General features: G+C 36.9%; 3 protein-coding genes across 3 annotated transcripts; 1 reads left to right on the top strand and 2 right to left on the bottom strand.

The window, feature by feature from the left end:
- Nucleotides 1-936: 936 nt before the first annotated feature.
- Nucleotides 937-3,690, top strand: LOC131956214 (uncharacterized). The gene is made up of 3 exons (XM_059320630.1): nt 937-1,068; nt 2,707-2,921; nt 3,595-3,690. Exons 1-3 carry the CDS (start codon nt 937-939, stop codon nt 3,629-3,631), a joined length of 384 nt encoding a protein of 127 aa, XP_059176613.1. The 3' UTR covers nt 3,632-3,690.
- A 1,558-nt stretch (nt 3,691-5,248) lies between these two features.
- On the bottom strand, nt 5,249-9,485 carry LOC131956206 (ankyrin-3). Its single transcript, XM_059320623.1, has 2 exons — nt 7,886-9,485; nt 5,249-7,675 (listed from the first exon to the last, which is right to left on the bottom strand). Exons 1-2 carry the CDS (start codon nt 9,483-9,485, stop codon nt 5,346-5,348), a joined length of 3,930 nt encoding a protein of 1,309 aa, XP_059176606.1. The 3' UTR covers nt 5,249-5,345.
- A 174-nt stretch (nt 9,486-9,659) lies between these two features.
- Nucleotides 9,660-18,246, bottom strand: LOC131956207 (serine/threonine-protein phosphatase 6 regulatory ankyrin repeat subunit B-like). Its single transcript, XM_059320624.1, has 6 exons — nt 17,445-18,246; nt 16,462-16,694; nt 16,292-16,374; nt 15,894-16,027; nt 14,967-15,359; nt 9,660-9,808 (listed from the first exon to the last, which is right to left on the bottom strand). The coding sequence occupies exons 1-6, from the start codon at nt 18,244-18,246 to the stop codon at nt 9,660-9,662; spliced, it is 1,794 nt and encodes a 597-aa protein (XP_059176607.1).
- Nucleotides 18,247-18,684: the final 438 nt, after the last annotated feature.

The following is an 18,684-nucleotide window of genomic DNA, read 5'->3' on the forward strand; positions in this document are numbered from 1 at the left end:
ATATGTCTATTGGTTTGTAAATATGTGTGTGTATATGTGTGTATTTTTGTGTATGTCTATGGGTTTGTAAGGATGTGTGTGTATACGTGCGTGTGATGACGCAAAATTAGGCGAGATAAAGAAGATAGGACAGAAGCAGACGAGTTAGGGTAGCCAGCAGATGAGAACGATTAGAAGTTTAATGTAAATAACTGACCAGTCACGTGACCAGGCGTCAGGAGTCAGCAGTTGGTCAGAATCAGCGCAGTTTTCCGGAGTCAGCGCAGTTGGTCAGAGTCAGCGCAGTTGGTCAGAGTCAGTACAGAGTCAGCAGCGCAGTTGTTTAGAGTCAGCGCAGTTGTTGAGAGTCAGCGCAGTTGTTGAGAGTCAGCGCAGTTGTTGAGAGTCAGCGCAGTTGTTGAGAGTCAGCGCAGTTGTTGAGAGTCAGCGCAGTTGTTGAGAGTCAGCGCAGTTGTTGAGAGTCAGCGCAGTTGTTGAGAGTCAGCGCAGTTGTTGAGAGTCAGCGCAGTTGTTGAGAGTCAGCGCAGTTGTTGAGAGTCAGCGCAGTTGTTTAGAGTCAGTACAGAGTCAGCAGCGCAGTTGTTCAGAGTCAGTTCAGAGTTAGCGCTGCTGTTCAGAGTCAGCGCATTTGTTCAGATTCAGTTCAGAGTCAGCGAAGCTGTTCAGAGTTAGCGCAGTTGGTCAGAGTCAGTACAGACTCAGCAGAGCAGTTGTTGAGAGTCAGCGCAGTTGTACAGAGTTAGCACAGTTCTTGAAAGTCAGCATGTGTATGTGTTTGTGTGTTTATAAATCTGAATGTATGTTTTCACTATAAGAATGTCGCCTCTGTGTCTGTTTGTGTGTTTATAAATCTGAATGTATGTTTTCACTATAAGAATGTCGCCTCTGTGTCTGTTTGTGTGTTTATAAATCTGAATGTATGTTTTCACTATAAGAATGTCGCCTCTGTGGCTACTCGTGCTACTACCGGCCTTGACATTGGCTGAGCTGATCAGTGACCTCCACGACAAGCTGGACAAGAACAAGGACGGGGAACTGACCAAGGCGGAGATAATGAACGCCGTGAAGGTGAGTAGTGATCGACGGTCCAGCACTGATGGGTACCTGGTTTCCCTGAGCCTGCCTAGCTCTAATAGGTACCTGACCTTAGGACGTCCCTGAGTAAACCCAGCTCTGATGGGTACCTGACCGTAGGATGTCCCTGAGTTCACCCAGCTCTGATGGGTACCTGACCGTAGGTCGTCCCTGAGTCCACCCAGCTCTGATGGGTACCTGACCGTAGGTTATCCCTGAGTCCACCCAGCTCTGATGGGTACTTGACCGTAGGTCGTCCCTGAGTCCACCCAGCTCTGATGGGTACTTGACCGTAGGTCGTCCCTGAGTCCACCTAGCTCTGATGGGTACTTGACCGTAGGTCGTCCCTGAGTTCACCCAGCTCTGATGGGTACTTGACCGTAGGTCGTCCCTGAGTCCACCCAGCTCTGATGGGTACTTGACCGTAGGTCGTCCCTGAGTCCACCCAGCTCTGATGGGTACTTGTCCGTAGGTCGTCCCTGAGTCCACCAAGCTCTGATGGATACCTGGCAGTAGAGACTTTGAGTTCACCCAGCTTTAATAGGTACCTGACCGTAGGACTTCCCTGAGTCCACCCATCTTTGGTGGGGACCTGACCGTTTCATATTTCTTATTTCACACGTTGGTACCCACCGTAGGGTATCCTTATGTCTATCTCATGGGTACCCACCGTAGGGTATCCTTATATCTACCTATCTCGGATGGTAATCTGACTAGGGTCATGGTAAATCAAGCTGGCACTGTATAGTGTTGACCACACGATCAAATCATACTATACCACAAACATATTTACTGAATTATTTTCTGTTTTACTCACCATTAAAATCCAAGAGTACTTCACTCATCAACTTCACGCATGTACAGTGTCTTGTAAAAACATCTAGGTCTAAGATTACAACAAATTATCTTTTAAAATGTTTAATAAAAAACGTTTTAATAACAAGCTTTTATGTAATAATGCACTAAAAAGTAGAAAATAAATTATACACTATTATATTTAAATTACTGTAAAGAAAAGCGTGGGACACTTTAGTATCTATTGGATACATTTACTAATATTTCGGAAAAGTCCCACGATTTTCTTTATAGTAATTTAAATAGTAGTGTCTAATATTTAGCAAGAGACCCACGCTTTGCTTTATAGTAATTTAAATACTAGTGTATAATTTATTTTCTACTTTTTAGTGCATTATTACATAAAAGCTTGTTATTAAAACGTTTTTTATTAAAAAATTTTTTAGTACTTTACATGTTTCATTTACACTAGAGTTGCATGACTAAAAACCATTGCGCGCCTATTGAACTTGTTGACCCGCTATTGAACGTGATGACGCGCGTGGAGTAGGTCGAAAAGACTGCCTACTAATTCGGTTAAAATAAATTTGAATTAATTCATAAAAAAATTAATTAGGCATCCAATTAAGTCAAATTTAATGTCAGGTTGCATTGACTTCATGTCTTGATCCACGTGCCAACTACGAACCGTATCTGTCAGTTAGAATTGCCAGTAATTTCGCTCGGGCGTTTCGATCTAGACAGACTGACAACAGACAGAGGAAGTGAGTTAAATAAAAGCTTGTAAAAAACATCTAGGTCTACGATTACAACAAAGTTTCATGTAAACACATCTAGGTCTACGACAGCAACAACGACACGGCCTTGACCGTCGCGGAATTTTTCAACTTCTCCACGGCGAACCTGGGCAACCTCCTGCAACAGGCCATGGCATGGGGCAAGTACATCGACAAGAACAAGGACAAGCTGGTCAGCACAGCCGAGTTTAACACGGCATTTCAGGAGATGGATGCAAACGGGAACGGGAAAGTGACGAAACTAGAATATTTGGGGTAAATCTTTTAAGTTTTATTTTACATTTTAAACAGTTTTGTTACAAATGTTACAGCGTATACAATATTTCAGGTGTAAATAGTTGAAGTTTTCCTACAAAAAATTTGATGTAAACAATTGTAGTTTTCCCCAACGGAAATTACTCAAAAATTTAACAGAAAAGCAGAGAATTAGATCTTTTACTTATATCTAAAATTTCGTTTATCTACGTGAAACAGTGCTCTAGTTATCGGGTTTTTGAAAAAACCAAATGTAGAATGTAGAAAAACTACAAATTTGAAATAATACTAATACATGAAATTTCATCATCCTAACTGTAACGGTAACAGACATACACACACATACACAAAGACATACGGACACATTTTGCAAAACTATGTTTTCCCGACTCATAAGGTGTAAAAACGTCGATTTTTGCACGATTACACTACCTCTATACTTCGTATACGAGAAAGTAAAAATGAATTTAAGTAAAACGTTTTTATTGTAATACTTGCTTTCTGAGATGGTTGTTATTATATGGTGATAGTTAATTGTTAATAGTCTCTGCAATGGTTAAGCTTTCTATACACAAATATAAAGATCAGTGCGCATGTTTAGAACATGTAGACCTAAATTTAGAAGAAGTTTGGTATATTTTTAACAGGGCGTGTCTTTACACCTTTCCACCAGGTACGCTATCAAGATGGTGCCTTATGTTCTGGTATGATGAGTTCGAGGAATGCATGGCATAAGTGAACAGGCCTTCAATAGCGAGATTAAAAATCCAATAGTATTCTTTCCATCTGCTTTTTTAAAATTTCAAGACAATAATTAATATATATATATATATATATATATATATATATATATATATATATATATATATATATATATATATATATATATATATATATATATATATATATATATATATATATATATATATGTGTGTGTGTGTGTGTGTGTATGTATATATGTATGTCAGTGTTTCTTCCAGACGTTTTTCTCCTGGGGGGGGGGGGGCACTTGAAATTTCCGTGGGGGGGGGGAGGAAGCGGACACTATTTAAGTATATATTTTCTATGTAATTTCCGTTTTGTTCGGGAGGGAGGGGGGGGGGGGGCTAAGGCTTTCTTCGTTTGGGAGGGTGGGGGGGGGTGGAAGCAAAGCCCCCCCCCACCCCCCACCCAAATAGATGCCTGGAAGAAGCTCTAGCCTATGTGTGTGTGTGTGTGTGTGTATGTTACTAATTCTAAGTTCCCTGTGAAATAATTATTTCTTCAGTACATATTTGTGTCTTAGTTGTACAATCCTACAAGCAAGCGCCTTTGATCAGATATGGTCCTAGATACAAAGGACACAAAAGGATACAAATCTTGCGATCAAAATTTCGGGCACTTCCCAGTTAGCTAGCGCGCTGAAATTTTCAGAGAAGCTTTGTTTCCGATGACAATAGAATATTCAATTGTTATTATTACTAAATTGATCCATGGAAAGATTTAATTGATCATTTTAGACCGCTATATAATTGTACAAAAAACGTGGGGAAAAAGGGACATAACCCAGTAATTGTAATTTGATGAAAACAAGGTTCGGTACTCTCCCTCTTTTTGCTTACTGAGTAGTTGTCACGCGGTGTTTGTGTACAAACAACCAGAACGTAAATACTGGTGGCCAGTATTGGGGAGAAGATATGGTCGAGTGGTTGGTCACATGATTGCTAACCCACTCGACACGGGTTCAAGGCACGTCTTTTTTACGAGTGGTCTTCGTTTACCCCAAAAAAAAAGTGAATGCGAAAAGATAAAATCGATAGCAAGATTTTAAAGCAAACAAACAGACAAAGACTAAAAAGTAGAAAATAATTATCATTAAAAAAGTTTTTAAAAACCCACGATATCTGATTGAACTAAAAGTAGAAAATAAATGCTATACATCACAATAATGGAAGCGATCACTCTACTATAAGCGATGAAAAACGTATATATATATATATATATATATATATATATATATATATATATATATATATATATATATATATATATATATATATATATATATATATATATATATATATAAGTGTATTTATATAATTGCTAGGCCTACACGCTAACTAAAGAAACATAAACACTATTTTAATCCATTTTAAGATATTATACTGCATGCTCTAAACAGAATAGAAATATCCCTGTTAAATAAATATGCAAAGCAAATTATCTAAATGAACATTAGAGTAAATACTTGAAAAAATGTAGATAAAAAAGGTAAATACAAAAATAAACACACTGCATTATCAAAGAAATAGAAAAATAAACAAAAAAATAAATAAATAAGAGTGACATTAATCATAAAACGTAAGTTCATTTGGACTGAGATTAATAGTGATTTCTAAATGTCATGTCTCCCTATTAAATTATTGTGTAGTAATTTTTAAAATGTCAGTTAACAAGCCTATGCCCAACAGGCCAGTAGTAGAGTAAAGGTCTAGGACAGGGTAAAGTCTCGTACTGTACTGGGTCAAAACAAAGAGGTATTTTAGACCAGTCTTCTACAGGTAATCTTGATATTGGTTCTTGAAACATCAACGTTCGCTGTAATCTTGGTGGGAGTTTGGTCTTCTTCAATTTTTTATGTCTCATTGGTCCAGTCCCAAGTAAGGTGGAGACTTCAATAAAAGCTAGTTTGACCAGTGGCCAGGGTTCATTCAAAGCTGATTGTAATTCAGCAGGTAATTTCGGCAATGGCCTGCTATAGTCTTGTTTCTCTCGAGTGCGGTTATGAAAACCAAACAAATTTCGCTGATAAGTTAATCTTGAAGTTTTTTTAATTTGTCGTATCGATTGAATATCAGTGTTAAATATAAATCCTGTAGCAAAAAAGTATTTAGCAATGTGCGGTAACTCATGAGAAAGTACACAACAGAGGCTAGAAAAATCGCAGTAGTTCCCCCTGCTCTTGAACGTGCTGACGTAATGACGAAAAATAAAACCGTTAGCGAGGAAAAGCTGGAATAGATGTAGGTGATTGTTGGCAATTATCTTATGGAAAGTCTGCATTTTAACACCGAAAGAGAATTTAAAATAAAGATCTTTAACTAAATATCTGTAGCTGTCGATGACGATAGGGCTAATACCGAGTTGCAGTAATTTGTTCAAGGATTTTTTGCTTGTTAATCCTTGGGATCGTAACAAAGAATGAACCAAAACAGATTTGTTTTCCTTGTCTAGAATGTTTAAATCCGCTCCTAACAAAGCGAGTTTCTCAAAAACTGGGGAGCGACCCTCTTGAACAGCCATCATACAGACAGTTTCACCTCTGTTGTTAGTTTTGTTAAGGTCAGCTCCTTTAGAGTGTAGGTACTCACATATTGCTTCAGTACCCATAAGCCCACAACTTGTATAGCTTGGAATCTTACTCAAGACAACGTGCATTAAAGGCGTTCGTCCTTCGCTGTCCTGAATGTTTACATTAGCTCCACCCTCAACTAAAAGCTGAATCAAAGTAAAGTTCTGAATGTCAGCAGCATACATTAAAGCTGTTTCTCCAGTGCTGGTAGCAAAATTCAAGCCTGCTCCATTTTCTATTAACAAACTTGCAACAAAATCATCGTTACGTTTAATGGAGCTAAGCAATGCCGTTAGACCTATTTGATTTTGAATATTTAAATCAGATTTAGCATCAAGCAAACACTTAGCGATCGTAACAGTGGAGGCAAAGTGAATGGGGGTGTCCCTGTTATTGTTAGTGACATTCACATCCGCTCCGTTTTGTATGAGGTGTTGAACTGTTTCCTCCATGCAATGTTTGACTGCAATGTGTAATGCCGTTTCACCATTTTTATCCTGAACATGTAAGTTAGCTTTAAGGTCAAGTAGTAATTTTGCTATACTCTCGTGTTTATGTTTAATTGAATTAATTAAAGGTGTCTCGCCAAAGTAATTAATTTCGTTAAGATTGAATTGTTCTAGTAACAAAATTTGAACAGTTTTTATGTGACCATTTCTACAAGCTATTGACAACGCGGTCTCGTCATATCTATTTTTGGCCACAGTCAATTGATTTAAGCTCATTTCAGTAGTATCGACTTCATATTGGTTTAGTTTAGATGTTTGATTAGCAAATTTTAGTAGAATTTCAACGCCGGTTACTTCCTCTTTCTCAAACCGGACCAAATGATGAAGTGCTGTGTCTTTGTTTTGATCCACCAACATTACATCAGCTCCTAACGTCAACAGAAAATGTACCCCCTCAACATTACCATACCGACAAGCTGTCATTAACAGCGTCTCACCATTATTATTCTGGACATCGACATCAGCTTTAAGGTCGATCAACATCTCCAACACTTCTTTACCACAGTACCTGGCGGCCACGTGAACACAAGTGTTGCCTTCATTATCTCTGTCAGAAACACTGGCACCGTGACTAACTAGTGACATTGTTAACGCTTTTGATTTTGTCACTTGTTCTTCATCAAGTAAATCCTTACTTGTAGGTCGACCATACCGCGTGTATTCACTCACATCTTCAGTACATTTCAATGCCGTTTGTATATTTTCCATTGAGTGATCATCTTTCTGGCTTTCCAAGATATTTTGTTCTGATATCCCTGAAAGCATGTTGGAATTGAGACAGCTCCTCAGAGCTAAAATTAAAGATGGCGTTTGATTCTTGTCCTTCGCATTAACATCAGCGCCTTTAACTAACAAAATGTTGACCAAATCTATATTTTGGTTTCGAAGAGCAGCCACCAGCTCTGAATCTTTGCCTTTGTCAACGAAGGCGCCATGTTGAATCAACAACTTTACAAGCTCCGTGTCGTTATACAATACAGCAACAAATAAAGGCGAGCATAGAGAATCACATATCAAGTTTACATCAGCTCCACATTAAAGCAGATATTTGGTTAACTCTTTGTGGTTATACAGTATCGAAACAAACAATGGGGAATTCCCGTATTTATCCACAACATTTATACCAGCACCAAACAGACGTAGATATTTCACAATCTCCAAACTTCCTCTAGCAGCTGCGATATGTATCGGGGTTCTACCATGTTCATCAACAGCATTGACATCTGCTCCAGCAGCTAATAGTATATTTACAGCTTCAGCGGAATGATTTGACACAGCAAAATGTAGAACAGAGACTCTTTCTTCCGAGGGACGAACTTCATACTCTTGTACATCCTTTAAAACATCAAATCTACTATCCAGTTCTGATAATTTTAAAGAATGTTTTGCTGTCAAGTTAACAAGGGCACCTGCTTTAATTAAATCAGTGATTATTTTCTTGCTACATGTACCAGCAGCGTAAAATAAAGCGGATCGATTTTTGTAGTCAACACAATTTACATCAGACTTGAAACGCAGCAGGGTTTCAATACAATTTTCACTTTTATTTTTAACCGCCCATATAAGTGCAGATTTGCCTTGATTATCTACATAGTTAACATCAGCACCCAGATCCAGCAAAAATTCTGTCATGTATACGTCAGTGCTTATGACTGCGTTTACAAGAGGTGTTCGTTGATTCTCATCCTGACAGTTTACATCGGCACCTGCTTGGGCTAGTAGTTTCATCGTAGATTCATCTCCTTGTTCAAACGCTAAACAAAATGGCGTCTTGCTTTTAGCGTTGTAAACATCAAGTTTGGCTCCAGCTTGTATGAGCGTGTAAACATAAAAACTTCTAAAATAACACGCGATGTGAAGTGCTGTATTCAGATCTTCATCAACGGCGTCTATGTTTATTTGACTTTTCAATAAAAATTCAAATATTCCCTCCCCGTAATCACGAATGGCCATCATTAGCAAGGTTTCACCTTTAGTGCATCTACAGTTAATATCAGCCCCAGCTGCTAGTAAAATTGTCATAATTTCTATGTTAGAACTACGCGTCGCTATCGCTAATGGCGTCAAATTATTTTTGTTGTGTACTTCCGTTTTAGCTCCAGCGTCTAAAAGTATTTTGACCATATCAACTTGACCTCTACAAGCAATATGTAGCGCCGTTTCTCCTTCCAAATTGACAACGTCAAGACACGCACCTTTTTGGATTAACGATTTGACGATTTGAGTTTTGTTGTGTTGTACGGCGCGCATAAGTGTAGTCTGCCCTTTGTCGTCTTGTTCGTCTATATCTGTTTTAGCCGAGTTCATTAAGGCATTGAATAGATCAGTTCTAGCTAAATCTGATAGATCTATTGATGTTATACTAGTGGTGACACCGTAGTTTATCAAATCTAGGAGCACATCGATACAGTCGTTATTATACGCCACATGAAACGCGTTTTTTTCTTTAGAAAAATTTGGTCTCGTTTTCATGGCTTCATCCCCAATCAATACATCATCCAACAGGTTGCTTACTTTCGCCATCTGTAGAACAAACAACCCTCGCTCACATGTAAGGAAAGCTCCAGCTCTAATGAGTTCTTTCAAGTGCCCAGATCTTCCTTTGGTAACAGCAATGGTCAATGCGGTGATGTACTGAGTTTTGTTTCTGGTTATGTTAGGGTCAGCACCAGCAGATAATAATTGTTTCAAAGCCTCAATCTTAGGGTCATTAACAGCGTGCATTAAAGCCGTTTGACCGTACTCGTCTCTGAAATTAATTTGCCTTTGAAAATTACTCAACGATTTACCTTCGCTGGCTAATTGGTAAATTCTTTTCGAGTCAAATCGCACCATTTTATTCGGTGTTTCAAAAATGTGGTTTTGGTGGTTGTTTTAATTTTTTTTTACCTATGGTTGTCAGTGAAGCAGAAGCAGCCGGAATGACGTGGGCCTAACTTGGAGGAATTTCCCAAAACTGAGTACGATGGAGAGGCGTAGTTGCGTCCCTATGTTCCACAAGCATGATTCAAACTGATTATTCGACTGTGCAGATAATGTAACTGACCCTGAAAAAAAATAAAGCAAACAGAAACTTCAATCTGGTATTCTTACACCGCGTTTACACTTGCGACATGTATACTATACTTGTCTAGAAAAAACAACTTCGCAATAAGTGAGTAGGACTCCTATACATGTTCTGATAAAATTAACTTATGGCGAAGTTGTGTTTTTTTTCTAGACGTATATAGTATACATGTCGCAAGTGTAAACACAGTGCTAGAAACAGCTAGATCTAGCTGCACTTCATGACAGTGTAAAACAGTATCACATACGGTAAGTTAATGAAAAATATTTCTGTGATCAACCGAAACATGGGACGTCATAGCTCATCAAATGTATTTATTTCTAACCGCTGGGTGTTTTCTATCCATTTTGTTTTCCTACATTGCCTACACTGACTATAAGCCTCGCCTTTATTTAAATACAGGCTGTCAACAAGCCCTTAAACTGAGCTTTAATCTGATCCTATCCTTCACATTAATCCTCATAATAACTTCAACACCGGCAGCGACACTAACAGAACTAAAAATATCATTAATTTAGTATCTTAATGTTGCCGACTATTTTATTTACACTATAGGAAATTATCTGAATCCAATACTAATGCATACATATATTTCTTGTGTGGACGACGTAAATAGCCCATTAGTATGTTGGCTATGTTACAGTTATGTGTCACAACGACTGTGTAGACAAATTTAAAACCGGACTTCTTTAAAAGTAAAAAAGCATAACTAACTTCTCTGCCATATAAATCTTTTTTAAAACTTAAATCACTATAAAAACATGACATAGTAAAACAATTTCTTTAATTACGTTTAAGAGTAAAATACTTACACAACGTATAACGTATTAAAGTGTCAACACCGTTATCTGTAAGTTGTTATGGTTGTCGCCTAGCGACCAGTTGACGCTTTGTTCTCGCGAGCCTTACGTTGATTACCGGCGAGAAAAATATGTTCGGGAATTTCAGGATAAATAAACGAAATCGTCTTGTGTTTTTCAAAGAATTAGGTTTTCCGAAATTATTAGTGTAACAAGGAGGCTTATATAACGGGCAAAATATGTTTAGATTCATTGTTAGCTATTAATAATATATTGTTTATGGTAACGAAAAAAGCAATGCTTCTACTAAAAGTTCATGCTTTTATTAAGTCATGAACCAGTAGTTAGTTTATTTAAATAACAAGATAACTTACAATTCGAGCTCTGAGATGATTTTGATGCATGCATATAATACTACAAAAGAGGTTACAAAAAGAATAGAGCTGTTTGACTGAATACAACTAAATGGTTTTTAATTTCTTATATATATACTAAAATTTCAGGAAGCCATCTCACAAATTCAGGAAGGCAACACAAAACATTCAGGAATCCAACTCACAAATTTAGAATTCCAACACACAAATTCAGAAATCCAACACACAAATCTAGAAATCCAACACACAAATTCAGAAATCCAACTCACAAATTCAGGAGGGCAACTCACAAATTCAATAAACAGCACACACATCAGACATTTGTACTTTTTAGTGCACTATTACATAAAAGCTTGTTATTAAAACGTTTTTTATTAATTTTTTTTCAGTACTTTACATGTTTTATTTACAATAGAGTTATATGACTAAAAACCATTGCGCGCCTACTGAACGTGATGTCGCAGCCATTGAACGTGATGTCGCAGCTATTGAACGTGATGACGCGTGTGGTGTGGTTGGATAGACATGCCTATTAATTCGGTCCAAATTTTAATTAATTCATAAAAAATTAATTAGGCATCCAATTAAGTCAAATTTAATTTCAGATTGCATTGTCTTCATGTCTTGACCCACGTGCCAAGTGTGAATCGTATCGATCAAGTAGAAGTTTCCGAATTTTCACACCGGCGTTTCGGTCTAGACAGACAGACTGTCGAGGAAGTGAGTTAAATAAAAGCTTGTAAAAACAGGTGAAACTTATTTAAACAACGTGTTACAGCTAGGATTAGGTTATGTCGTTCATGAAAATTACAAATATTTAGTTAAAGATTTATTTTGCAACTTCTCTTTTGTCTTGAAAAAGCTGTCTTTTTATGACATTGTTCGTTCTGGTCTTAAACATTTGTTCCAGTTTTTCCCCGCAAATGGTTTGGTATTTGCGCCATCTGTCAACACGTTGTATAACCTGACATTTTACTGCGACAGTTCCAATCTATGCTGTGCGTTCGCTTTGATCCAACTACACTTTGTAAAGTACTTCTTCACTATTTGATGTATTTTCAACTCTGATCTACATGGGGTTGCGTCAGATTACAAGAGCTGACCCCCAAATAGATGCCAGAAAGAAACTCCGGCCTATGTGTGTGTGTGAGTTGTGCGTCTGTGTGTGTGTTGTTTAGTTATTCTAAGTTCCCTGTGAAATAATTATTTCTTCAGTACATAATTGTGTCTTTATTTGCACAATCCTACAAGCGAGCGCATTTGACAAGAGATGGTCCTAGATACAAACGATGCGACGAATATCAGGGGCTGAATTTATTTGTAGGAGTTCTAACTGGACACAGATGCGATGAAAGAAACTGAAAGTTTACATTTCATTAGAGGAATATCCAAATATAATTTTTTACGTTGAGACTAAAGGCGTCACTAAAATGGGGGTCACCCCCTCCCCTCTCGTATCATTTTGTATTCATGGTTTGTGTCACCCCTTCCTCGCTCTGCTTAGTTATTTTAGTTAGAAACAAATTAATTTTGACCGTAAAATTTACGATTTTTCTCCGTGGTGTTACCCCCTCCCTTTAAAAAATAAAATAAAAGTCACTCTGTGCGGACTGCACCTCCCACATCCGCTTTGTGACGCCAATGGGATTGATGGTGTTCGCCTATGTGGCGTTTTACCAAGAAGCTCATGTCGGTTTGAGTTGAAGGACCATCTTTAATTTTTGTGATGTGGGCGTGACATTTGTGGATCATTTGTGGATCATACAGCATTCTCTCTATAGAATCTCTTCGCCATCTTCTAAAAATTTAAATATTTGAAAATAAGGCTTGGAGTTACTTAAAAACTACTTTAATATTTTGTTCGGACACGCACTCGATTAAAAATAGAAACAATGATACAAAAAGATACAAAAACACACCATTTTTTTATGTTTAAAATCCAAAATACTTGTAGCTTTTTAACTTTAAAAAGACATACAAAATCATTATATAAAACTAATCCAGCTTTAATAATGTTTAAAAAAAAAGGCTCGATTGAAAAGTAAAGAAAATAAAAATCAAAAACTCATTTAAATTATGGAGCTAGTTAAAATGTTTTTGCTCACGAGACTTCCCGCGTCCGAGTAACAATTACTTCATTTGCAAAAAAGTGAGTAGGAAAAACATATAATATACTAGCTGTCCCGTTACCCAATGGATAAATGGAGAATGAACAGGACACAATTATTAAATTAAAAAAAAAATAAAGCTTACAAACATTTGAATAAAGAATTTAAAAAATATTTTTTAGCCGTTCCACCGCCAAAAAGATCGACACACTCAATGCTTGGTTTTGTTTTTCCACTGATATACGGACAAAAAAAACCAATCGTTTGAGTAGGTCTAAGTGTAAGTTACAGTATTAAGAATATCGAAACACATCAATTGTTTGGTCTTCATTCTTGCAATGTCTAAATTTGACGATCAAAATACTGGTCATGAAAGATGAACTCTTCAATGATCGCCAAGCAAATGTATATTTTACTCTATTTTAGAAATATGTACACAGGTATTTTGCGCTTATAAACCTACGCTCAAAGCAACTAGTTACAATAAGACGTTTTTTAAACATATATAAATATTATATGTATATATATATATATATATATATATATATATATATGTATATATAAGTGTATTTATATAATAGCTAGGCCTACACGCTAACTAAAGAAACATAAACACTATTTTAATCCATTTTAAGATATTATACTGCATGGTCTAAACAGAATAGAAATATCCCAGTTATATAAATATGCAAAGCAAATTATCTAAATGAACATTAGAGTAAATACTTGATAAAATGTAGGTAAAAAATGTAAATACAAAAATAAGCAAACTACATTATCGAAGAAATAGAAAAAGAAACAAAAAATAATTAAATAAGAGTGACATTAATCATAAAGCGGTTGTTCATTTGGACTGAGATTGATAGTGATTTCAAAATGTCATGTCTTCCTATTCAATTAATGTGTAGTATTTTTAAAATCTCAGTTAACCAGCCTACGACCAACAGGCCAGTAGTAGAGTAAAGGTCTAGGACAGGGTAAAGTCTCGTACTGTACTGGGTCAAAACAAAGAGATATTTTAGACCAGTCTTCTACAGGTAATCTTGATATTGGTTCTTGAAACATCAATGTTCGCTGCATTCTTGGTGGGAGTTTGGTCTGTTTTAGTTTTTCTTCTCTCATATGCCCAGTCCCAAGTAAGGTGGATACTTCAATAAAAGCTAGTTTGACCAGTGGCCAAGGTTCATTCAAAGCTGATTGTAGTTCAGTAGGTAACTTTGGCAATGGCCAGCTGTAGTTGTTTGAAGTGTTGGGGTCAGCTCTTGTAATCTGACGCAACCCATGTAGATCGATGTTGAAAATACATCCAGTAGCGAAGAAGTACTTTACAAAGTGTAGATGGTTCAAAGCGAGCGCACAACATAGATTAGAACTGTTGCAGTAAAATTTCAGGTTCTGCATCGTGTTGACAGATGGCCCAAATACCAAACCGTTCGCGAGGAATAACTGGAACAAATGTTTAAGACCAGAACTAATAATATTATAAAAAGACAGCTTTTTAACAACAAAAGAGAAGTTGCAAAATAATTCTTTTACTACATATTTGTAATTTTCATGAACGTCATAACCTAATCCTAGCTGTAACACGTTGTTTAAATATGTTTCATCTGTTTTTTGTTTTGCTTTTAACAACGCATGAACCAAAGCCGATTTGTTTTCTTTGTCTAAAATGTTTAAATCCGCTCCTAAAAAAGCGAGTTTCTCTAAAACTCGGGTGCTAACCTCTTGAACAGCAATCATACACACAGTTTCACCTCTCTTGTTAGTTTTGTTAAGGTCAGCTCCTTTAGAGTGTAGGTACTCACATATTGCTTCAGTATCCATAGGCCCACAACTTGTATAGCTTGAAATCTTACTCAAGACAACGTGCATTAAAGGCGTTCGTCCTTCGCTGTCCTGAATGTTTACATTAGCTCCACCCTCAACTAAAAGCTGAAACAGAGTAAAGTTCTGAAGGTCAGCAGCATACATTAAAGCTGTTTCTCCAGTGCTGGTAGCAAAATTCAGGTCTGCTCCATTTTCTATCAACAAACTTGCAACTAAATCTTTGTCACGTTTAATGGAGCTAAGCAAAGGCTTTTCTCCAACATGATTTTGAATATTTAAATCAGATTTAGCATCAAGCAAACGCTTGGCGATCGTAACGGTGGAGGCAAAGTGAATTGGTGTTTCACCGTTTATGTTTATGACATTCACATACGCTCCGTTTTGTATGAGGTGTTGAACTGTTTCTTCCATGCTATGTTTGACTGCAATGTGTAAAGCCGTTTCACCATTTTTATCCTGAACATGTAAGTTAGCTTTAAGGTCAAGTAGTAATTTTGCTATTCTGTCGTGTTTATGTTTAATTGAAATAATCAAAGGCGTGTCGCCAAAGTCATCAACTTCATTATAGTAATTACAATATTGTCTCAACAGTGCTTCGCCAAAATTACTAATTCTATCAAGGCTAAACCCCAGTAGACAATGGTTAATAATCTTTTCGTGTCCATGTTTACAAGCTATTGATAGCGCGGTCTCACCGTATTTATTTTTGGCTACAATTAGCGGGTTTAAAAGAATTTCTTTAGGATCTGATTCACAACGGTTTCGTTTAAATTCTTGATTTGCATATACGAGCAGGAAACTAGCCCAAGTACATTCATCTTTCTCAAATCGGACCAAATGATGAAGTGCTGTGTCTTTGTTTTGATCCACCATAACTACACCACTTCCAAAGGCTAACAGAAAATCTAGTGCCTCTGTTTTACCATATCGACAAGCTGTGATTAACGGTGTCTCACCGTTATTATTCTGGACATCGACATCAGCTTTAAGGTCGATCAGCATCTCCAACACCTCTTTACCACAGAACCTGGCGGCCACGTGAACACAAGTGTTGCCTTCATTATCTCTCTCAGAAATTCTGGCACCGTGACTAATTAGTGACATTGTTAATGCTTTTGATTTATTCACTGCTTTTTTATAAAGTAAATTCTCTCTTTTAGGTCGACCATACCGTATAGTATAATTTCCGTATTCTATTTCCTCTTTTGTAAAAATCGTAGTATACAGTTTCAAATACGAATCGAGTGAAACGTTTTCGTATAGCATGGTGATATCAAAACAGCTTCGTAAAGCTAAACTTAAAGACGACCTTTGCTTACTATCTTTCGCATTAATATCAGCGCCTATATCTAACAAAATGTTGACCAAATCTACATTTTGGTTTCGAAGAGCAGCCAACAGCTCTGAATCTTTGCCTTTGTCAACAACCGCGCCATGCTGAATTAACAACGTTACAAGCTCCATGTCATTATACAAAACAGCAACAAATAAAGGCGAGCATAGAGAATAACATATCAAGTTTACATCAGCTCCACATTCAAGCAAATATTTGGTTAACTCTTTGTGGTTATACAGTATCGAAACAAACAACGGGGAATTCCCGTATTTATCCACAACATTTATATCAGCACCACTCTGACGTAAAGATTCCACAATCTCCAAACTTCCCCTAGCAGCTGCGATATGTATCGGGCTTCTACCGTGCCCATCAACGACCATAACATCAGCCCCATTTTGTATTAACAGTTTAATAATTTCTGGAGAAAACATTGATATCGCAATATGTAGAATAGTAACTTTTTCTTCTGAAAGGTGGATCAATTTTTCGTGTACTTCTTTTAAAAGATGAGATGTAATATACGGTTTAGGTAGTATTATTTCATGTCTTGATATAACGTTAACGATTGGGCCTAAATTGATTAAGTCTGGTACAATTTTTGTGTCAGTGCCTGTAGAAGCATCAAACAAAGCCGACGTTTTCTTGTGGTAGGTATAGTTTGCTTTAGTTTTAAAACAAAGAAGAGTTTTGAAAATGCTTCCTATTCCTTTTCTAGCTGCCCAAAAAAGTGCAGATGCGCCTTCGTTGTCCAAAATGTTAACATCAGCGCCTAGATCCAGCAAAACTTTTGTCATATTTACATCTGAATTTATGACTGCGTTTACAAGAGGTGTTCGTTGATTCTCATCTTGACAGTTTACATCAGCCCCTGACTGGGCTAGTTGTTTCATTAATTGAGTATTTCGTTGTCTTGAAGCTATAGAAAATGGCGTCAGGCGTTGAGGAACACAAAAACTTTTTTTATCACACGCGCTGTGAAGTGCTGTATTCAGATCTTCCTCAACGGTGTTAATATTTACTTGACTGTTCAAAAAATTTAAAAATTTAATTATTTGCTCCTCGCAAGCACGAATGGCCATCATTAGCAAGGTTTCACCTTTAGTGCATCTACAGTTAATATCAGCCCCAGCTGCTAGCATTATTGTCATAATTTCTATGTTAAAACTACGCGTCGCTACCGCTAATGGGGTCAAATTATTTTTGTTGTATATTTCCGTTTTAGCTCCAGCGTCTAAAAGTATTTTGACCATATCAACTGGACCTCTACAAGCAATATGCAGCGCCATTTCTCCTTCTAAATTGACAACATCAAGACACGCACCTTTTTGAATTAACGACTGGACGATTTGAGTTTTGTTGTGTTGTACAGCGCGCATAAGTGTAGTCTGCACTTTGTCGTCTTGTTCGTCTATATCTGTTTTAGCCGAGTTCATTAAGACATTGAATAGATCAGCTCTAGCTAAATCTGATAGATCTATTGACGTTATACTTGTGGTGACACCGTAGTTTATCAAGTCTAGGAGCAGATCGAAACATTTGTATTTATAAGCCACATGAAACGCATTTTTTTCTTTAGAAAAATGTGGTCTAGTTTTCATGGCTTCATCCCCAATCAATACATCATCTAAAAAGTTGTTTTCTCTTGCGATCTTTAAAGCCTCGAATCCTCGCTCGCAAATAAAGAAAGCTCCTGCCCTGATGAGTTCTCGAACATGCTCAACTTTTCTTAGGTTAACAGCTATGGTCAGTGCTGTGGTGTATCTTTGTTGGCTACTAACTACGTTAGGATCGGCGCCAAATGTCAACAGATTTTTTAAGGCCGTGGTATCGTGGTCATTATCTTCAACAACAGCATGCATTAATGCAGTCTGACCCAGCTCATCTCTGTAATCAATTTGCTCTTTTAATTCATTCAGCGAGCCCCCTAGGTGGGCTCTTTCGTAGATCTGCCTCGTATCAGTTAGTACCATCTTGAACTTGTTGGAAACTCCAACTTTTAGAAAATCCCGAGGGACAGTTTTTTCTCCGAATCTGGAAACAGATTAAATCAGTTTGACTGTACATCATACAAAATAGCAACAACAAAAATTAGTCTCTTTCATAAATGATCTGTTTACAATTTTATCAAGTAATATCTTCCAATCTAAGTATTCACATACATCGTCACAAAAATACATTTTGTGACCAAGTTGATTCAAATAAGGTAAAACATAACTTTACGTTAAAACATAACTTTACGTTAAAACATAACTTTACGTTAAAACATAACTTTACGTTAAAACATAACTTTACGTTAAAACATAACTTTACGTTAAAACATAACTTTACGTTAAAACATAACTTTACGTTAAAACATAACTTTACGTTAAAACATAACTTTACGTTAAAACATAACTTTACGTTAAAAC

Source organism: Physella acuta, unplaced genomic scaffold, assembly GCF_028476545.2.
Source record: "Physella acuta isolate Inbredline_101_S28 unplaced genomic scaffold, ASM2847654v3 ptg001134l, whole genome shotgun sequence".
NCBI lineage: Eukaryota > Metazoa > Mollusca > Gastropoda > Physidae > Physella > Physella acuta.